Below are 23,241 nucleotides of genomic sequence, written 5' to 3' on the forward strand. Positions count from 1 at the left end.
GATTCAACAACATTTATTTCCTATATGAAGGCAATATAATTTCTTTCAATTCACCAACAGTGAAGGGGATAGTTAATCTTTTCTCCAATAATAAAAGAGGTGAAATCCATAAATGCAGATCCTGCCCCTGATGATTTTCTGGTCTGATTTTTTTTAAGATTAAGTGAAAAACTCAATGAATTTAGAAAATTCCACTCTAATAAAATTTGAAACAGACATGGGACAAGAGTCCAGTTTTAACTAACCAACCAAATGTCAGCATTCCTTGTCATCAGTTTCAGAATCAATCATACTTAAATATTTAGACCAAACTCCAAACATTCAAAAAGATGGATAGCTCTACCATGACAGGAGAGGAACTAGTATTTTGCTGAGGAGTAAATGGTCTCTAGCAGATTGGAGAAACATTGAGAAGAACCCATTGGGAAATGAATAGAAAACGTTGGTAAGTAATAATGTTACGAACTCTGTAACAGGGCAGAGATATACATTAAGTTATCAAAACACTGAAAGTTAAAGTTAAAGTTAGAGGAGGAGAAATGAACAGTGGTACACTAAGAATAACTATGTGGTCCAGCAGGAAGATTGGCTAGGTCAGTCAATTCTAATATCCTGTGCACAGCTGCTCATCGCTGTGAAGAATGTGACAACCATATCAAATGAGGCAAGATAATAGAAACCAGCAACATTTTCCAGGAATGCACAGCTAAAGCCAGTCATTTAGTCTGACCTTGCTTTTATATTTTTCTTTTTTACTTGAAACATACTGAGAAACCTTCTGTATCTCAGTCCACTCAGGAAAGTGAGCCTCTGTTCTTTTTTCTTTTTCAAGATTACTCAAATTTGCTCTGATGTCTAGATACATTGAAAATGTGCATGTAAATTTGTTCAGATATATTATCACCACTACAATTGGGCTAGGAGGTAATGTTTTCACCTAAATAAAACCAAGAATTGTGGATGCTGGAAATCTGAAACAAAACATAAATTGCTAGAGAAATGCAGAAGGTCTCAGCAGAGAGTATATGTGGAGAGAAAGCAGAATTAATGTTTCAGATCCAGTGACCTTTCTGAAGAAGACAAGATAGGTGCTGTTCAGTACAGTGATACTATCACAGAGTAGAAACTGGATTTCAGGAATTCAGTTCTGGTCTTCCTGCTATTAGGAAAGATGCTGTTAAACTTGAAAGGGTGCAGGAAAGATTTAGAAGGATGCTGTTGGGATTGGAGGACTTGAGCTAAGGGAGCAGCTGAATAAGCTGAGGCTATTTTCCCTGGAGTGGAAGCTGAGGAGTAACCGTATTATAAAATCATGAGGAGCATGGATAGGTGAACTGAATAGCCAAGGTTTTTTCAGCAGGATAGGGGAATCCAAGATTAGAGGACATTGGTTTAAGGTGAGAGAGGAAAGATTTAAAAAGGGGGCCTAATATTAACCTTTTCATGCAGCGGGTGATGTGTGTATGGAATGAGCTGTCAGAAGAAGTAATGGAGGCTGGTACATTTACAACAATTAAAAAGCATCTGGATGGGTTCATGAATAGAGTAATATGGGCCAAATGTTGTCAAATGGGACTAGATTAATTTAGAATATCTAGTCGACATGGAAGAGCTGGACCTAAGGGTCTGTTTCTGTGCTGAACATCTCTATGACTCTTATAAATGTGGAGCTATAGGAAAGATTGACATGGACTTGGGAGGCAATTAAACATTCAAGGATATAAAGTAGAAGGGAGTTTAACAATGGGTATTCGCAAAGAATTGCGGTCAAGATTTTATTTTGAGAGGAGTGATAACATAAGATTTGAGGGGGGGGGCAAGGGAGACAAATTGAAGAGAGAAGATTATTAATAGATATTAGCTAACTGAAATCAAGAAGGGAAGTTGGATGGTAGTGGTTTAGTGGTAATAGTATGAAAGGAGCAGAGGATGATCTCATGGACAAAATGAATTTGGAGAGGCCATCAGTAGAAATAGGAGAGAAACTAGAGAAAAATATGCTGGTTCAGGAATTGAACCCAAACTAATAGGGGATGGTTAGCTCAGTTGGCTGAATGGCTGTTTCATGATGCAGGATAATGCCAACAGTGTGGGTTCAATTCCTCCACTGTCTGAGGTTGCCAAGAAGGATTCTCTTTCTCAATCTCTCCCCTCACCTTAGGCATGGTGACCCTCAGGTCACACCAACACCAGTTGTCTCTCTCGCTCTCTCTCTCTCTCTCTCTCACACATGAGAGAGCATCCCTATGGTCTGGTAAGACAATGGTGATGTTACCTTTTTTCCTATAAGTTTAACATACTGAAATATCCCTAGATTCTTCAAAGCTGCAATGAAAGTTATAGAATTAAATGTTGCAAACTTATTCTTTTAAGGAATGTGATCATTACTGACAAGGTAAGTATTTGTTGCCCATCTCCAAATAGATTTGAACTGAATGGCTTGCTAGGTCCCTTCAGAGGTCAGTTAAGAGTTAATCACATTGTTGTGGGTCTGAAGTCACATGTGGGCCAGACCAGACAAGGAAGGTAAATTCCCTCCACTAATAGGACATTAGTGAAGCACATGGGTGTCACAATGGTCAATGATAGTTGGCATGGCTGCCTTCCTGATACCGGATTTATTTACTGAATTTAAATTTCACTAGCTGCAGTGACAGAATTTGAAATGATGCACCAAAACATAATTTGGGCCTGGTGGATTACTAACCCAGTGACATTGGCACTCTCTTCCCACATTTGGTACTGAGGAACATAAGGGGATCTTAGATAAAGTGACCAAACAATGATCAAAAAGATGCATTTTACAATCCATCTTAAAGTAAGGTAGAATGATAATAAGCTGGAGATGTGTAGACAAGAGTATTTCAGATATTGGGGTCTAGGTCACTGAAGGCAGAGTCACCAGTGGGGATCACTAAAATGAGGATTCTGGAAATCAGAATGTAAGGAGCACAGATGTCTCTGAAGACTGAAAGGCTGGAGCAGACAACAGAGATAGGGAGGGGAAAGGCTGTGGAGGGACTGGAAGACAAGGATGAGAATTTGAATTCAAGGTTCTGCTTAACCAGGAGGAAACACAGCTGGCCAGTGACTGGACTTAGTGCATGACATGACACCAGTAGCAGACTTTTCAATTATCCCTAGTTTACGCAAGGTAGAATGTGGAAGACTAGCCAGGAATACATTGCAACAATAAAGAGCTAATGGAAGCAGGAGGGTTATAGCAGCAGAAAAATCGGAGGAGAAAAGACAAACCCAAGTGATGCTATAGAGTTTGAAACAGGCAAACTTGGTGATGGTGTGAATGAGATTGCAAGCTCATTTTAGGATCAAGGTTGTAAACAGACTGACTTAATCTGAGACTGCTGCTAGTGAGAGGATGCAGTCATTAGCTGGGGAATGCATTTCAGAACTAGGAACAAAAAAAAACATGTGTTCAGTCTTCACAATTTGTTAGAAAATTTCTGCTCATCCAGTACTGGATGACAACTAAGCATAACAGTAGAGGAATCCAGAGAAGTGGAGATTAGCTAAGTGTCTTATTTATCTATTGCAATGTCTTAGGATGATGTCACAGAGGGACAAAATTCAGATGAGAAAAAGGAGGCGCAAAGGATTATTACAAATCTAAGTTCTACTCACCTTCCCTATATTGTATCGTGATCTGCAACTATCTAAATTAGGAAACAGAAAAAAAGGCTTAGAAACTAAGGCGGCCATTTATCATGCATTGCCTGTGCATATGAGAAAATTCTGTGTTCTGCTTTTAAATTCAAACTGAACCAATAAAGCTTTTTTTCATCTGAATTCCTACTAATTGATAACAAATATCTTTATCATTCGTCTGTCAACTTCATTGTTAAAGAAGTCTTACATATTTCTTATTGCTTTGTTATATAATTGAACAGATGAAATCCCACACCGCTTTAAAATATGTCTTCAACAAAGTAAATGAGGCATAGACCAAGATATGCCAAAACGCATTCCTTCACCTTCTCTCAGTAAGAGGCACAGTATTAAACTGTAATAGTATTACACAGTATTACATACTGTTTTACAGTATCACATACAGTATACACACTATTACACAGTAACAGCATCCCTACTTTTGTGACAGAAGCTCCAGATCAAATCCCTTTTCAGGACTCATGGTGACAGAAGGTGCGTTTAAACTGCATCATTAATGGGCTGATAGTCAGCCCAGAATCCTTCTACCAACTCCCCCAAGGGGGAGCAGGTATATGTTGATATAGATTTTTAAATGCCTGGAGGAAGAACATCTCATCTTCCACCTCGGAACACTTCAACCCCAGGGCATCAATGTGGGCTTCACCAGTTTCCTCATTTCCCCTCCCCCCACCTTACCCCAGTTCCAACCTTCCAGCTCAGCACCGTCCTCATGACCTGTCCCACCTGCCAATGTCCCTTCTCACCTATCTGCTCCACCCTCCCTCTCTGACCTATCATCTCCATCCCCACCCACATTCACTTATTGTACTCTTGGCTACCTTCTCCCCAGCCGCTACCACCACCAACCCCCCCCGCCCATTTATCTCTCCACTTTTGCCTAAAAAATAATGCTGATCCTGCTTACTATATCCATAATTCCACACGTTCACGCATAAAACAAAAGAGATAAAATAAGACGACGAAAAGTGTGCATTTACTTGAACTAAAAACAAAGTACTGGAGAGTCTGGCAGCATCTGTGGAGAGTAAAAACAAGTTAACACTTCGAGTCCAATAGGTCTCCTCTTTGAAATTGATTCAATTTTTTTTAAACCATCCTCAGCTAATTGATCTTTCCAAACAGCTTTTGATACATCTGCAGAATTAATTTCTCAACTAAATAAAATCATAATGTAAATAAGCACAATCTTACCATTATGATAGATTGATGGAGAAGCAGTCCGTGGCCTGGGCTTTGCACTTCTGTTAAATGACGAGCAGGATAGTGAAGATGAATGTTTTTTCTCGCACTGATTTCTGTCACACTAATAAAATCAAAATAAACATTGAAATTATAATACTGAAATGTTTATATTATTCTCCCAAATATCGAGAAAGAAAATACCTATCACACAATCAGGTGAGTCACTTATTCTTATGTTAAGGAATCATAAAGCTTAGTGAACAGCCTATTAGTGAATTACGAAACAAGATTTTCACCTGATGAAAATCACTGATAACATAGTCAGCCAGATTTTTGTATGTGGCTAATTTCCTTTAGGTCCAATCTCATTTTCACTATACATCATCCAAGATCACTATATTTTATTTGTAGTGCTGCCTCACAAAGTAACAGCATGAAAAGGGTTATCAGAAAGTATGTCACTATCCAATATTTTTTATCTCATGGACCATAAATGCTTTCATTTCTTTTCCAAGGAGATTTGTAAAGTAAAAAAAAAACGTATTAATTTTTCAGAACACATTCTGGGCTCCATACTTTGAAAGAATGTCAACACATTGCAGAAAGTGCAGAGGACACCAGAGATGAGGATTTCAGTTATGTGCAGAGTCTATAAAATATGAATTGGTTTCCTTAGAGTGGAGAAAGATGAAAACATGATTTAGAAGAAGCGTTCAGAATTATGAAGGGCTTGGCAGAATAACAAAGGAAGAAACATCTTCCAGCACAGAACTGTCAGAACCAAAAAGCCAGAGATTTAAAGTACTTGGCATAAAAGCTAGAGGTGACACTGTGAGTCATTATATAAAATACATTGCCTGAACAGTTAGTGGAATCAGATTCAAAATTAACTTTCAAAATGAAATTGAAAGGAAGAAAATTGCAAGGCTATGGGGAAGGAGCCTGGGAATAGGTCTAATTGGATAATGCTGTCAAAGAGCTGCAGTGGATGATAGATGGAGTAGTCTCATTTTGCCAGATTCCATGAGCAGAACATCTTGTGGGCTTTGGGACCAAATGGAGGTCCTGAATTCTCACTCAGTGGGACCTATATCATCAGATGGCCTCTGAAATGACCAGCTCCATATTCATGCCCTGGCAGTCTCACAATTCTTCCACTCCAAAACAGAGAACTGGGAGCGAAAGCCACACAAAAATATTTAAGCACTCTTAGAGTCACAGAGCCCTATGGAAACAGACCCTTCATTCCAACTCATCCATGCCAAACAGATATCCTAAATTTGATTAGGACTGGAAACTTTGTGGAGACATTATTGGGGCTGCGGGATGGCCTTTCCTTCGGTTAGTCACTTGCCACCATAGAAAAGACATTGCACAGAAAGTGTCCATTCAGCCTATCAGGTAGCCCAAAAAAAAACTGGCTGTCTATTTCAATCTCACCTTCCAGTACCAGGATGGTGACCTTCCAGCACCAGGTGACAGCACTGCAGATGCAGACTGCCTTTCTCAAATTCAATTATTGACTACACAGTTAATTCCTGACACCCATTGGCTAAAAACAGTCTTCCTCCTATCCACTCAAATCCTTTTACTAATCACTTTCAATGATGCCTTGAGTCCAATGTCTCCTGATTCCTGCTGTAAGGAAACTGCATTCACAAAACTGGTAACCAGCTCACAGCAGATGGGATTGTCTGCCTACCAGCAATTTGCAACAAGACCTAAAAATCACCCCAATTTGGGCATCAATTATTAAACTTAGCTGCTGACCTGCAAACTGCTGTACCCATGGAAAACAGCCCAGAGGCGGGAATACGTCAGAGAATCCTGACATGGGATCCACTAGTTGCTAACCACTTTCAGACTCTGCCTCATGATGAAGAAGAAGAAGAATTCTGCCCCGTGTTTATAATTACTGTTAAAGTAATTTTGCATGAAGTCTGATTAACTCTAAACTTCAATATAAAATAATCTATTCATGTGAGCTGTCATCTTGTTATAGTCACGCTAAGTGCAACCCAGAATACCCAGGACATGTCACTTATTTTAAACGGTGTGAAATATGGAACCCTCAGCTGTTGAATTTAGAGGCAATAGTTGAAGGATTTCTGTTGCTGAATGAAGATTGAAGAGCTTTGCTTTAAGTAATACTTAAATGTTTAAGGTCGATTGAAGAAGGATCTCCACAGATGCTGACAGATGCGCTGAGCTTTTCCAGCAATTTCAGTTTTTGAGAGTTGAGATGAATAGGTCATTTTTGGATTGGCAAGCTAGAACTAGGGGAACGCCTGAGGGATCAGCGCTGGGGTCTCAAATATTCACAAATCATATCAATTACTTGGATAAAGGGACAAAATGCAGGTTTTCTAAATTTGCTAATGACAAAAAGGGAGGAGAGGTAGTTACAAAGGAGTCTGCAAAAGGATATGAAATGTTTAAGTTGACAAAAATGTGAGAGATGGAATAAAATGAGAGAAAATGTCAACTTGTCCATTTTGGTAGGAAGAACAGAAAGGCAGTTTATTATTTAGGACTGCAAACATCTGTGGTCGAGAGATCGGGATGTTCTAGTGTATGGATCACAAAAAGTTAACATTTAGATGGACCAAGTGATTAGGAAGTCAAATGGAATGCTGCCATTTATTCCAAGGGGAACAGAATGTAAAAGTAGGTAAGTTTATGTCTATAATTCTTTGGACAGTTCTGATTTCCTGACTAAGAAAGGATACATTTGAAAAGAAGCTGTTCAGAAAAGCCTTCTCCAATTGTTCTTTGGAATGAAGGAGTTTTCTACAAGAACAGGTTGGACTGGCTGATCATGAGTAAGAGATGACATTTTCGAAATGCAGAAGATTAGGAGGAGATTTGACAGGTTGGATATTGGAAGGATGTGTTCCCTGTGAGAGAGACTAAAACTGGAGAGACAGTATAAAACTTAAGATAGAGATGGGGAAAAAAATGATCAGTGTTTATTCTCTCAGCCATTAGTCTGTGGCATTGTCTTCCTCAGAGAGCAGTGGAGGCAGAATCATTGAATATTTTGAAGGTTGAGCTAGATAAATTCTTGCTTGACAAGGGACTCAGAGGATTAAGGGAGAAATTGAGACCACAATTAGATTTGTCATGATTTTATCAAATGGGAGAGCATGTTCAAGAGGCAGAATGGCATACTCTTGCTCTTAATTCTTATGTTCATACAGTAGTGGCTCTCTGACATCTTCAGATAGATCTGACTTTGGTGTCAGTTCCTATGCTGAGAGTATATCCACTATTGCCTTACCACCGCTATTCCTTTCCTCTCCCTCCCCAGGCCGGGCTGTGCCTCTGCTGCCAAAATGTGTCTACTCTCCTTGCTGCTGGGCTCATTGATCAAACATCCATTAATAGCTGTTGCTTTTCTTGTGGTCAGCAGTGCTCCCAACAATATCAGGAACCTAACCGTGTCTTATGCCCCACAATGGTAGGACGACCATCACCTGCTTAAGTGCTGCTGATCCTGTAAGTCTACATATCAGTGATGCTAGGCGAAAGTGAGTACTACAGATACTGAAAATCAGAGTCAAGAGGGTGGTACTGGAAAAGCACAGCAGGCCAGGCAGTATCAGTGAAGCAGGAAAATCGACATTTCAGGCAAAAGCCCTTCATCAAGAATGAGGCCTTGGCGATGGAGAGATAATGGGACATTGGGGGGGGGGGGGGGGGGGGGGTTGGGCTGGGGGCAAGGTAGCTGAGAGTGTAATAGGTGGATGGAGGTGGGGATAAAGGTGATAGGTCAGAGGCGAGGGTGGAGCGGATAGGTGGACAGATAGGATAGGTCATGAAGGCGGTGCTGAGCTGGAAGGTTGGATCTGGGGTAAGGGGGGGGAAAACAAGGAAACTGGTGAAATCCACATTGATGCCATGGGTTGGAGGGTCCCGAGGCAGAAGATGAGTTGAAATGTTCAGCCATGGGGCGATGGGGTTGATTGATGCGCGTGTCCCAGAGATGTTCTCTAAAGCACTCTGCGATTGGGTGTCCTGTCTCCCAATGTAGAGGAGATTGCATTGGGAGCAACGGATACAGAAAATGACGTGTGAAAGTGTTGATACAACTTTGATGGATGTGGAATGCTCTTTTGGGGCCTTTGACGGAGATGAGGAGGGAGGTGTGGGCACAGGATTTGCAATTCCTGCAAGGGCAGGGGAAGGTGCCAGTAAGGTAGGTGGGTTGTTTTGGGGGGGGCGGGGTAGAGGGCATGGATCTCATGAGGTAGTCACAGAAGAAATGGTATTTACGGAAAGCGGATGGGGTGGGGAGGGAAATATACCTCTGATCGTGGGGTCTCTTTGTAGGTGGTGGAAATGGCGGAGATGACGCGATGTATACGGAGGTTGGTGGGGTGGAAGGTGAGGACTGGGGTGTTCTGTCCTTGTTGCAGTTTGAGGGGTGGCGTTCGAATGCGGAGGTGTGGGATGTGGATGAGATGCGCTGGAGGGCATCATCAGCCGTACTAGAAGGAAAATTGCCGTTTTTAAAGAAGGAGGCCATATGGTGTGTTCTGTGGTGGAAATGGTCCTCCTGGGAGGAGATGTGGCAGAGGCAGAGGAATTGGGAATCAGGGATAGCATTTTTCCAGGAAGCAGGGTGGGAGGAGGTGTAGTCCAGGTAGTTGTAGGAGTTGGTGGGCTTGTAGAAAATGTCAGTGTTGAGTCGGTCACTGTTGATGCAGATGGAGAGATTCAGGAAGGGGAAACAGGTGTCAGAGATGATCCAGGTGAATTTAAGGTTGGGGTGGAATGTATTGGTAAAGTTGATGAACTGTTCATCCTTCTCGTGGGAGCACGAAGTGGTGCGGATGCAGTCATCAACGTAGTGGAGGAAATGGTGGGGAGTGGTGCCAGTGTAACTACGGAAGATGGACTGTTCCACGTAGCTGACAAAGAGACAGGCATAGCTGGGGCCCATGTGGGTGCCCATGGCTATCCCTTTCATCTGGAGGAAGTGAGAGAATTCGAAATAGAAATTGTTAAGGGTGAGGACCAGTTTAGCCAAACAAATAGGAGAGTGTCAGTGAAAAGGTACTGGTGGGGATGCCGGGAAAGGAAGAAACAGAGGGCTTGGAGGCCCTGGTCATGGCAGAGAGAGAGGTGTATCGGGACTGGATGTCCATGGTGAAGATGAGGCATTGGGAGCCAGGGAAACGGAAGTCTTGGAGGAGGTGGAGGGAAGGGTGGTATACCGAAAGTATGTGAGGAGTTCCCGGAGGGGGGATAGGAGAGTATAAAGGTATGTGGAGGTGAATTCAGAGGGGCAGCAGCAAGCTGGAATGATAGGTTGGCCCCCGTAGTCAGGCTTGTGGATCTTGGGTAGGAGGTAGAATCGGGTGGTGCGGGGTTCCCAAACTATGAGGTTAGAAGCTGTGGGTGGGAGATCCTTGAGGTGATGGGAGATGAGGTCGTGGTCGAAGGGGACGGGAGGAGGAGGTACCTTCAAGTTGGCTCTTTATCATTGGTGCTAACCGTGTAGGTTTACAAGTTTACACAATCCATGTTGAAAATCGACTTCAGAACTAAACATGAGCAATGTTGCCAAATGGCTATCCTTTGAAGGAAATTTTAATGAAAGATCCTCTGGCAATGTTCAAGGAACATCTTGGCCAGCTTCCTCCACCAAAAACTTCTTAAAGTAAGATTTGGATTTTAGCCTGGAGGTGTAGGGCGTATTAATGGGAAGTTAGAAAACACAGACTAAGTTTTCTGAATGTTCTGTACTTTGTTAAAAAAAAATCTGCAAGACTCTTAACTTTTGGGATACTCGCCCTGAGGATGCACAATTGAAAGTTGCAAACCTGAGAGTCCAAAGTCAGCTTCATAAATCAGCAGCCTAAGAGAGCAGGTAGATGAAGCATGGGAAAGGGAATGACAAAGGGTTGGACATTTGGAAGGGGTTCCCAATCATGATGGTGCAGCAGTTGGTGGTCAGAGTGGATTCAGAGGGGAAAGAGCAGATGATCATGTGGAGAGGACTGGTATGGAAGGTGCTAGCTATGAAGAAAGGTTGAGTAGGTTAAAAGCAAATTACTGCGGATGCTGGAATCTGAAACCAAAAGAGAAAACACAGCCACGGGAAGGTTCAGAACCTGATTGCGTACAGACCGAAGGTGCGATCACCCAGTCGGCGTTTTGTCTCTCCGATATAGAGGAGACCATATTGGGAGCAATGAATGCAATAGACCCAATTGAAAGAGGTACAAGTGAAATGTTACTTAATCTGAAATGAGTGTTTGGGGCCTTGGATGGTCAGCATGGAAGAGGTAAAGGGCCAGGTGTTGCACCTTCTGCGATTGGATGGGAAGGTGCCATGTGTGATGGGAGAGGTGTTAGGTGTGATGGAGGAGTGGACTAGGTTGTCCTAGGGGGAACGATCTCTGCGGAATGCAGACGGGGGAGGGAAGGGAAGATGTGTTTAGTGGTGACGTCGTGTTGGAGTTGGCGAAAATGGCAGAGGATTATTCTTTGCATGTGAAGGCTGGTGGGGTGAAAGGTGTACCAATAAAGCAGTTGTGGGAGCTTCCCGTGGCTTGCCACTTCAACACACAATCCTGCTCCCATGCCCACATGTCTGTCCTTGGCCTGCTACAATGTTCCAGTGAAGCTCAACGCAAACTGGAGGAACAGCATCTCATCTTCTGACTAGGCACATTACAGCCTGCCGGTCTCAACATTGAATTCAACAACTTCAGATGATTATCCCATCTCAACCCCTCTGTTTTAATTCTGCTCTGTAATTTTATTTCATTTACTTTATTTATTTTTAAAAAAAATTTTTCCACTGTTCTGTACCTCTTATTTTTTGACCATCTCTCTTCCTCTCACTCCCCACTCTCTCATCACCTTTTTCCTCTCCTCTTACCCCTTTGCTACCTTTCTCCCCTGTTTTCCATTTTGCCTCTACTTCATCCATCCCCCCCCCATATTTTGTCACATAGCACTGGCTTCAGCCTTGGTCATTCCCAGCTCCTAATCTCCCTATAATCTCTCTATGCACTGTCATTATCATCTCTTTATTGCTACCTTTGCTTCTGGAGCCATGACTCACCTTCTCTCAGCCTCGTATAAATACCTCCTTATTTCTCCCTTTTTTTTAAAGTTTTGACAAAGGGTCAGTTAGACTCGAAACATCAGCCCTTTTCTCTACTTACAGATGCTGCCAGACCTGAAGATTTTCCAGCATTTTCTCTCTGAGTAGGTTAGATTTACTTTCATCAGAAAAAAGGAGATTGAGGGGCGACCTAATTGAGTTTTATAAAATTATGAAGGGTATAGACAGGGTGGATAGAGACAAGCTTTTTCCCAGGGCGAAGGATTCAATAACAAGAGGTCACACTTTCAAGGTGAGATGTGGAAAGTTTAAGGGGGATACACGCGGCAAGTACTTCACACAGAGGGTGGTGGGTGTTTGGAAGGAGTTTCCAGCAGAGGTGGTAGAGGCAGGCACGGTAGATTCACTTAAGATGCATCTGGATAAATGCATGAGTAAGTGGGGAGTAGAGGGATACAGATGCTTAGGAATTGACCGACAGGTTTAGACAGTACATTTGGATCGGCACAGGCTTGGAGGGCCGAAGGGCCTGTTCCTGGGCTGTAAATTTTCTTTATTCTTTAGGACCAGACATGCGGCCTGCAAGATGGGCAACTGTGGTTCAAGGTGGGAGCTCATCACCAACGTCCCAAAGGGAATTAGATAGGGCAACAGAGCTGACCTTACCCAGAATATACACATCCCTTGAAATAATACATATATTTAAAAATCCAGCATAACTAAGGCAAATGCATTTCAAAATATTTCCGAGTATTCATAGCACTTAGACTTATTCAGAAAGCCATGCTGACACCAGAGTGAATCAACTTCTCATGCTTTGTGGAGGAATTGTCTTTTGTTCCTTAAATTTTAATCATAGTAATTAATTCATTCTATCTCTAGGTCTAAAAACAATATAAAATGGATGACATTATACTGTGGATACTAATTCATGAATGTTTTATTTTAAGTTATATTCCCAGCATTTTAAAGGCCATGCATTCGCCAATTTAAAAGAGAATGCTGAGTACCTCTTGAGAATTCTTCAATGTAATTTCAGGTCTTTTATCAAAAGTAAATTACAAAAGTATTAGAAAACTTAGAGATTTTATAGTGACAAAAAATCTTATACATGATTAAGACAATTAGCATATTTGTACAGAGCACTTAAATCAATTAATTTAAAAATACTTACAGAATGATTTGTAAACGAAGTCCTACTAATGGAATCTGACTTGCATGGAGATGAATGTTGTCCATCATCTGAACAGAGCTCAAGTAAACACTTTCTACAGTATGGAGAAAGTGATCGTGATCTGACTGCTGTTGCTGGCTTCTTGTGTTCCTTTACAGATTTCTTTTCACTACATGATTTTCCTATCAGGTTAAATGATTTTGCACACCTTGGTCTTCTGAATTGATTTTCCTTTCTTCCACTTTCTGACTGCATTAAAGAAATAAAGTTTTACAAAACTAAGGCTGTGCAGTTACGGTATGAACAGTTTATATTGCTTTTTTGTTTCGCCCTGAAAAATTTCTGGACATCTTGCCACTGCAATCCACAGCTTCAACCAGACATGTGGCAAAATCCCTGTTTACCTGCTTATCCAGAGTTTTACACCACATGTCTGACAAAGTTAAAGGAGCAACTAATCCAACAAAAAGATATTACATGACAGGGACAATTGTTATAAATTTGCTGTATTATTTCACAAATAAATTATAGCTATGAGAAATCATTAAGAATGATATCATATATACCATTTTATGCAAAATTGATTTAAAAATAAATCTGTTTCAAACCTTTGATAATCACAATTTCTTTAATCCAGGATCCTCTAAAATTGGAACATCAATATTAAAGACTCACCAGGCATAAACTAGAAGAAACCTTCTTTGGTGATCTAGGGCAGCACTCTGTAATTGTTGTTGTTGTAGAGAACTCCAATTTTGGTGCAATTAACTGAAATATTGACAGAAATGTTGAACTATCAGTTTAGGTGACTGAACTATTTTCTTCATTACAATTGTTATACCAACTAATATTGGAAAAGTACTGTTGTAGTGGGGAGTTGCAGACACTAGGAATTTATGCAGCGTTCACAATGCTCAGACCAAATTAGCAGGAGATTTATGGGCAGAACAGTTCTGAATTTCTGATAAGATGTTGCTGATGGAGACTTGGTAGTGTACATCCATTAAAGTGCAATTGGTTGGAGAGCTGGCTTGTGATACAAAGTGATGTCAACAGTGTTGGTTGGAATCTAAGGCTGGCTGAAGTTATGAAGTTACTCCTTTGCCTGAGGTGATGAATCTCATGTTAAACCATCACCTCTAATGAGAGAACAGCCCTATGATCTGATAAGATTATGTTGACTTTACTTTTTTTAAAAAATCTATCTAATTAGATATTTTAATACATTTTGCTGGTATTTTTATACATAAAACATATTCTGGTAATTTCTCGGGCTGATATCAACTGTTTTACAGAATATGGGACACTATGGGATGTTTATTTGAAACTTTACCGTATCGCCTACCTGAAAGTGTTTATGCAGGACCTGTATCATTTTTATGTCTGGGCTTAATTTATGCATCTTCAGTGTGAAATCTGTTTCTTAAAGGTGATATGAATGTGGATATAGGAAATTTAGTTTGCAGTGGAATCTTTAAAGGGATGAATGTGCCTTCAAGTGAAATGATACACAAGCTTTCAGAGGTAGAGTCACTCAATCTGAAATGTTAATTCTGCTTTCCCACCACAGGTGCTGCCAGATCTGCTGAGTTTTTCCAGCAATTTCTATTTTTGACGCAAGCTTTCAAGAATTGACAATTTTCTTTGCAGCAGCCAGAACAATAAGGGCAATAAATATGAACTTCAGGTCCCTAAAGTTACAGCAACTGATAGATAAAAAAAGTACAAAAGTTGCATAGAGCATGGAAACAGACCATTTGGTCCAACTCGTCCATGCCAAGCAGATATTCTAAATTAATTTAGTCCCATTAATCTAGTTGCCCTTCCAAGTCTCTGATTTGCTAGAAATTCTGAGAGGAGTGATACATTTCTTTGCTCTGCAAACTTCTCCACCACCTTCAGTGGTCAAATTAGGAGAATGATAGAATGTTCTTCACCTGATTGGATGTATTCAGCTCCAATAACACTGAAGCTTGACACCATCAAGGGTGGAGCTAAGAATCTCTTTAACAGGTGCTTAAAATAGCCACTTTGCAAAGTCATACAGCCAGGATTAGTGGGGTGGAACTGGGGGGGGTGGGGGAAGTCTGGGAAGATGAGATGCATATGGCACAAGTAGTTATACTTGTGTTGCAATGTCTGTGATTATCATCTATTCATAAAACCCAGGCTTGGACAATATATGAACCAAACGAGGAGTTAGCCTTTCAACTAGACTAATATTTTGGTAACAACTGTTGCCTGTATGTTATATATCCAGTACACAGGCATAGTGAAATGAGTGGCCTCCTCCTCCAATAAAAGGTATTGGGGGACAAAATAAACATACCCCAGAATGCAGCTTTCCCCCCCCCCCACCCCATATAAGAACCCAATCCAAATAGCTGCTATTCAGCTGGGATGGTGCTCATGATCCCCAAGCGAAGATTTATGTGTCTTCAAAGATTTCATTGTGCGTCCCTGAAACAACGAGACTCGTTTCCGATAGGTTAACACAATATGGTAGTTTAATTGTTTTATTCTTGTCAGGTTATTTAGTTTTTGTAGTTTAGATATTAAGTTGATCCACCATTATTGTTGAAAGTCAAAGTTGAAGCCTAGATTGTAGCTATACAATGGTAATTTTTTTTAATGATCAAGTTACTTAGCATTATAAAAGCACAAGATACAATTTTTAAAAATCACAAACTAATCACTAAGTTCTGATTATTATCAATTGAAAATGGTGTCTTACAAAAGCTGGTGAACATCTTTTCATCAGCGCTTCTCTATCCACTCCAGGATATGAGGGTGTTAACTTTGGCTCGGGGAACAAGAAATTTCTAGTATTGTCTTCATAGTTTGCTAAGATTTCATCCACTATAATCAAACGGTGAAAATACCATCAGTCTTTTAATAGAAAGCCACAAAATTTATTTTCAGGATCCTCTGGCATCAAGCGTCCAAAAGCGTAACATAAAATTTATCAACAGGGTGCACCAGAAAAAAAGTGCAGAATCACAGGAACTTATTCTCGATGCAAGCATCAGCTATTATGATATACAATCTTAATTAATGGACATTCAGAAGTTAAAGGTGATGATAAGATGTACAATTTGGAATGATGCTGTTATCCAAAAGTTCTGACATACATAGCCCATGTCATTGCTATTTTCTGCCACTTATTTAAAATCAGATGTTAACAGCTGACAATAAGGAGTTGGGATGGAGGAAGGGACGTTCTCAATTTTCTGAGAGATGCAGCACTGCGGGCAGTATTAATAATGCTTGCATTGTAATAATCATTTGGAATCACGCTTTTTTTTCCATTCTTTCATATGATTCAACGTAAGGTGGTTGTGGGAGAATGCGGTGTGCTGCACTGGTCTCATAGGCTGGAATGGAACATCGAAGGAGCAATCGGTACCCTAACTGAAGGAGTGCATTGTGGGGTTGAGAACAGGAAGATGGGATGGGAAATTTGGACAGGATCAATTTGCTGAAGTCTGCAGACTCATTTCTTTAAACTGTGCTCAAGTTATGAAAGAAAAGATGGTCTCACTGTGTGATCATGAAAATGCCTCTTTCACTTGAGCATTGGACATTGATAAGGATCTTGGAAATAATATCCCAGACAATTGTCTGTGTTTATTCAAGCATAACCTTGAAATTGAGGCCAGAGAGTACAGCTTTGAACAGGTCGTAAAGTGATGTAATTTAAAAACTAATGAAATTTGCCAAATACAAGTATTACTTTATATGACGATATGGGGTTCATAGCGAGAAACGTAATAAAAAAACTTTGTATAGGACTTGTTGCTGCGGTGGAGAGACTGGTTTAGTGTTCTGTTCTATGGACCCACTGATAGTTTAACCACTTGAGAGGAGCCTTAGCTCTCAGGACTTTTAAAGTTACTTTAAAAGGAAACATTGTGATGTGCAGCAGTTCCACTGGGAAATATTTCCAATTCAAAGTGTTCTGCTGCAGCAGAATCAATTGGATCATTCTGGGCAATAGGAGATGTCTAAGATTTCTGATGTAGGTATGGACACTATGTTATAGCATCCTCTTTTCCAGGTATGTCAGCAGCACACCCCATCCTCACTGATGCTGCCAATTGCATTGATTGGCCCTATCAAGACCAAGCCAGGGCAAAGTTCCTAATCCGAAAGCAAGCATGAAGGCAGCCTGTGAAAAGATCGCACCAATGAACACACTGATAACACAAGCAGGGCCAGGAGCCCTAAACAATCCAAACATGTAAATAGTTTGGTGGATAAGGCTCTGGCCCATATGTGAATAAATGCAACAGTAAAATGGTGATTAAATAAAGTTGGTGTTTTAATTTATAATGGGTGATTTTGACTAATTTCTGATTTGGCTCTGCATTGCTTCAACAAGTGCCCAAATCACAATAAGAAAAGAATGCATGTTATGTACATTCAATACAGCAACCACATCTGTATGAAAGGAAGTAGCACAAAGTGAGTGACTGCTGTCTAACTTTCAGTATCTCTAATGAATTATAAGTTCAATGATTCAGTAAAAGTAACAAAGTATTATAACTGCAAGCTTTTGTTGAATATTTTGTATACATTTCAGACAGAAGACCTACATTCACCTAAAAATGCACTCTCAAATCTCAGAATCCAATTTGGCACCTGATGCATTTTTGATTAAAATCGAGCATTGTAAACCACAGCCTGAAATGAGTCAATGCTAACTTTTAACAGAAAAGTGGGTGTAACAAGGAGGGGCTTTTATTTTTAAGGTGAGAGGAGAAAGTTTTAAAAAGGACAAGAAGTCAACCATTTTTTTTTTTACACAGCGGTTCATTTGTGGAATAAACTGATAGAGGAAGCAGGTACAGTTACAACATTTAAAAGATATTTGGATAGGCACATGAATAGGAAAGGCTTGGAGGGATATGAACCAAACACAGGCAAGTGGGTCTAGTTTAGTTTGGGAACATGGTCAGCATGGACTGGTTGGACAGAGCAATCTGTTTCCATGCTGTATGGCTCTACGACTCTATAACCATGACTAATTTCTCCCCTAGAAACATGCAGATTATTAACACTGTTGGAATTCATAAACAAAGTGAGGGAAATCCTCAAAGATTTGTCTAACTAGCCAGCTGGCAATTGACTGGAACTGCAACCCTTCATTTTACAGGAAAATACAGTTGGGTTTCTGAAGCAAAATGTAGTTACAAAATTTTATCAAAGATGAGAAGAAAGATAGATGTTTACAATGTTACAAAGTTAGGATTTGGGAGGCATGATAATCCAGTATCTTAACAGCCAGAAAGTTAACCATCTAATATTGGGAGACCGAAATATCAATAGAGCCATAAAATCCTACCTACCTATAAATTACCTGCTCAATTTCTGCCTCAAACTGCCTTCTCTCTCACTGGTGAATTACTGTGGACAAACTAGACCATCCTCATCCATGGTGTTCAAAATGACCCTGAGAAATCTTGTAACTATATAATTATTGCATGACTAAGACTTCAAAGACTTTGCCTCTCCCGACCTCAAATATTGTTCATCTGCTACTGAAATCCACACCATGTCTTAGTTATCTCTACTTTACAATTCGAATATTCTCCTGACCAGTCATCCATTTTCCACCCTCCATATATTTGAACTTAAGCATAAAAGTTGTTGATGTTATGGTTAAGGTTCGATCAATAAATCAATAGTAAGAATCATCATAAAGTTACAGCTGCTATTAATTACTTGCTCAGTTTTGGCTCTGGCAAACCACTTGACTCTGATTTTATTGTACTTGTGTCCAGTCATGAATACAAAACTAGGATGATAAAAATAATGAGTTTAGCTGCCTTGGGCAGCACTGAAACAAACATGGCACAAAATGTGTCTCAATAAAACCTAGTCAATGGGGTTCAAAGCAGAAAACCTCAAGTAATTGGAGTCTTAGTAATAGAGGCAAATGTTTGTGACGGTCAGGAACCAATCACTGCAGCTGAAAACATCACTGCATGAATCACTTCAAAAAGTATTTTCATGATTGCCATCTTCAGCTCCGATGCTAAGAATCTCCCTTTCATCATAGCTTAGTCTTATTGCCATTCATAGCTTTACTGAAAATAAAGCAGTCCAAGGAATCACTCAGCAAAACTTGGTTAACATCCAGAATATGGCTGACAGGTAATAAGTTACTTAAATATTAACGAAATGTCGAAAATGACCACTTCAAACAATAGAAAGTCCAATTGTCTCTAACCATCTTTAGGCAAAGCGATTGAGTAACCTATCAATATCTTAAAGTTTGTCACTGACCTGAGATAACTAGCATAGCCATCATAATACCATGACTACAAGAGAAGCACAGAAGCATACTATTCTCTCATGTGTTGCATACTTCCAGATTCCTTGAAGCATCTTTGCTAAGTACAAGATCAGGTCAGAGATATAATGGAATGCTCACTACCTTCCTGAGTAGTTATATCTTCAAGGACATTAAGAGACCTGGAAACTATCTAGCATATTACAGTTCACAGAACTGGTATCCCTGTGACTAGCTATAATATCCATCCAATTCATCACCAGTGCATTAGGACTACTGCAGCAGTTTATCAGGATTATTTCAATAAAACATTTCGCTACAACCTCAACTACTGAAAAGGAAAGAAGCAAGAAGATTATGAAAACAGCACCATCCCCAAATTCCTCTCCAACTCACTCTGTCCTGAATTGGCTCTAAATCATCATTCCTTTTTGGTGCTGGATTAATACCCTGGAATTCCCTGTCAAACATTATGGATGTTTTATCACTAAAGTTGGAATAATTCCTTTTCAGGGAAAACAGATCTTAAATAAATATTGCAAGCATTACCTTTATCCTGGGAACAAACATACAAAAAAGGTTCCACGTTTGCAGGAAATAACATGGGAGTGGAATTAATGACAATAATTTGAATAGCCTTTATTTTTGTATAGTATATTCTTCTCTTTTGGGAAAGCAAAATTCAATGTTTTACATCATTACACAAAGAAGAGTTGAATTGATTCCTCAAATTGTTGAGAGCACTATGCTCACTTGTTGTAATAGAGGACAGCTGAATGAGGGAGGAGCTCAGGAAAGTTATCAGAGAAGTAATTTATTGGAGCTGTAGACTGACAAAACCATGATAACCATCACTGCAGGGTGGAGATAGATGATGTTTTGGTTAGCATGCTGCAAAACACCTTTGATTTGGGGAGGTCTAAATAGATTGGAAGATAGCAAATGTAACTTCTTTATTCAAAAGGGGAGAGACAGAAAGCAGGAAACTTCAGGCCAGTTAGCTTAATGTCTATGATTAAAAAAATGTTAGAAGCAAATCATTAAAGTTATGGTGAGGCAGTTAGACAAATTCAAAATAGCCAGGAAGAGTCAACATGGTTTTCCGAAAAGAACAGTCTATTGGAGCACTTTGACGCAGTAGCATGTACTATGGGTAAAAGGGGAACTGGTGGGTACACGATTTACAATTTTAGAAAACATTTGAAAAAAATGTAACATCAAAAGGTTATTGCGAAAATAATAAGCTTGTGGTGTAGGGGCTGTACATTTGTTTGGATAGGAGATTTAAAGGCTAACGAGAAGCAGAGAGTAGGCACAAATGGGTCTTCTCCAGGTTGGTGAGATGTAACAAGTGGTGTGTCAGAGGGATTGGTACTGGAACCTCAACTGTTCACAATTTATATAAAATGACTTGAATGATGGGATGGAGGGTATGATTGAAACTTTATTGCTGGAACAGCACAGCAGGTCAGGCAGCATCCAGGGAACAGGAGATTCGACGTTTCGGGCACAGGCCCTTCTTCAGGAATGAGCAGAGAGTGTTCAGCAGGAGAAGATAAAAGGTAGGGAGGAGGGACTTGGAGGAGGGGAGTTGGAAATGTGATAGGTGGAAAGAGGTCAAGGTGAGGGTGATAGGTCGGAGTAGGGTGGAGGCGGAGAGGTCAAGAAGAAGACTGCAGGTCAGGAAGGCGGTGCCGGGCTGGAAGGATCCGGCTGAGACAAGGTGGGGGGAGGGGGGATGAAGAAACTGGTGAAGTCCAAGTTCATCCCCTGTGGTTGGAGGGTTCCCAGTCGGAAGATAAGACGCTCCTCCTCCGACCGTCGGGTTGTTGTGGTTTGGCGGTGGATGAGTCCAATGACCTGCATATCCTCGGTGGAGTGGGAGGGGGAGTTGAAATGCTGTGCCACAGGTTGGTTGGGTTGGTTCGTCCGGGTGGCCCAGAGGTGCTCTCTGAATCGCTCCGCAAGTAGGCGGCCTGTCTCCCCAATATAGAGGAGGCCACACCGGCTGCAGCGGATGCAGTAGATGATGTGGGTGGAGGTGCAGGTGAATCTGTGGCGGATATGGAAGTTTCCCTTGGGGCCTTGGAGAGAAGTGAGGGGGGAGGTGTGGGCGCAAGTGTTGCACCTCCTGCGGTTGCAAGGGAAGGTGCCGGGAGTGGTGGTTGGGTCGGTGGGGGGTGTGGATCTGACAAGGGAGTCGCGGAGGGAGTGGTCTCTACGGAAAGCTGATAGGGGAGGGGAGGGAAATATATCCTTGGTGCTGGGGTCTGTTTGGAGGTGGCGGAAGTGACGGCGGATGATGCGCTGTACATGGAGATTGGTGGGGTGGTAGGTGAGGACCAGTGGGGTTCTGTCCTGGTGGCGGTTGGAGGGGCGGGGCTCAAGGGCGGAGGAGCGGGAAGTGGAGGAGATGCGGTGGAGGGCACCGTCGACCACGTCGGGGGGGAAATTGCGGTCCTTGAAGAAGGAGGCCATCTGTGTTGTACGTATTTTGAACTGGTCCTCCTGGGAGCAGATGCGGCGGAGACGAAGGAATTGGGAGAATGGGATGGCGTTTTTACAGGGGGCAGGATGGGAGGAGGTGTAGTCCAGGTAGCTGTGGGAGTCGGTAGGTTTGTAGTAGATGTCCGTGTTGATTCGGTCGCCTGAGATAGAAACAGAAAGGTCTAGGAAGGGGAGGGAGGAGTCCGAGACTGTCCAGGTGAATTTGAGGTCGGGGTGGAAGGTGTTGGTGTAGTGGATGAACTGTTCAACCTCCTCGTGGGAGCACGAGGTAGCGCCGATACAGTCATCAATGTAGCGAAGAAAAAGATGGGGGGTGGGGCCAGTGTAGTTGCGGAAGATGGATTGTTCCACATACCCTACGAAGAGGCAGGCATAGCTGGGGCCCATGCGGGTGCCCATGGCTACTCCTTTTGTTTGGAGAAAGTGGGAGGATTGGAAAGAAAAGTTGTTCAGGGTGAGGACCAGTTCGGTCAGTCGAAGGAGGGTGTCGGTGGAAGGGTACTGGGTGGTACGGCGGGAAAGGAAGAAGCGGAGTGCTTTGAGTCCTTCGTGATGGGGGATGGAGGTGTACAGGGACTGGATGTCCATGGTGAAGATGAGGCGTTGGGGACCGGGGAAGCGGAAATCCTGGAGGAGGTGGAGGGCGTGGGTGGTGTCACGAACGTAGGTGGGGAGTTCTTGGACTAATGGGGACAGGACCGTGTCGAGGTATGCCGAGATGAGTTCGGTTGGGCAGGAGCAGGCTGAGACGATGGGTCGTCCGGGGCAGTCAGGTTTGTGGATTTTGGGCAGGAGGTAGAAACGGGCGGTTCGGGGTTGTGGGACTATGAGGTTGGAGGCGGTGGATGGGAGGTCCCCTGAGGTGATGAGGTTATGGACGGTCTGGGAGATGATGGTTTGGTGGTGGGGGGTGGGGTCATGGTCAAGGGGACGGTAGGAGGAGGTATCTGCGAGCTGGCGTTTGGCCTCAGCGGTGTAAAGGTCAGTGCGCCACACTACTACTGCGCCTCCCTTGTCAGCTGGTTTGATGGTGAGGTTGGGGTTGGAACGGAGGGAGTGGAGGGCTGCGCGTTCCGAGGGTGAGAGGTTGGAGTGGGTGGGGGGAGTGTGGGAGTTCAGGTAGCGGTTAATATCGCGGCGGCAGTTGGCTATGAAGAGGTCGAGGGCAGGTAGGAGGCCAGCACGGGGTGTCCAGGTGGATGGGGTGTGTTGGAGGTGGGAGAAGGGGTCGTCAGAGGGTGGGCGAGAGTCTTGATTGAAGAAGAAGGCACGGAGGCGAAGGCGGCGGAAGAATTGTTCGGTGTCACTCCG

The 23,241-nt window shown here is 42.0% G+C and overlaps 1 protein-coding gene across 2 annotated transcripts in view; it reads right to left on the reverse strand.

Moving 5' to 3' along the window:
• LOC122564134 (spermatogenesis-associated protein 6) overlaps positions 1–23,241 on the reverse strand; it is a 90,587-nt gene that overhangs the window by 26,398 nt on the left and 40,948 nt on the right. For both annotated transcript variants that reach the window (XM_087994512.1, XM_043718754.2), the window contains exons 6-10: positions 15,862–15,986; positions 13,803–13,895; positions 13,128–13,376; positions 4,882–4,993; positions 3,643–3,674 (exon numbers count right to left, since the gene is read on the reverse strand). In XM_087994512.1, the coding sequence (XP_087850638.1) occupies positions 3,643–3,674; positions 4,882–4,993; positions 13,128–13,376; positions 13,803–13,895; positions 15,862–15,986 (611 nt within the window). The remainder of the gene's footprint in view (positions 1–3,642; positions 3,675–4,881; positions 4,994–13,127; positions 13,377–13,802; positions 13,896–15,861; positions 15,987–23,241) is intronic.

The sequence above is a fragment of the Chiloscyllium plagiosum genome, unplaced genomic scaffold (assembly GCF_037043375.1).
Source record: "Chiloscyllium plagiosum isolate Xiang-an unplaced genomic scaffold, Cpla_swu_hap1 HiC_scaffold_2, whole genome shotgun sequence".
NCBI lineage: Eukaryota > Metazoa > Chordata > Chondrichthyes > Orectolobiformes > Hemiscylliidae > Chiloscyllium > Chiloscyllium plagiosum.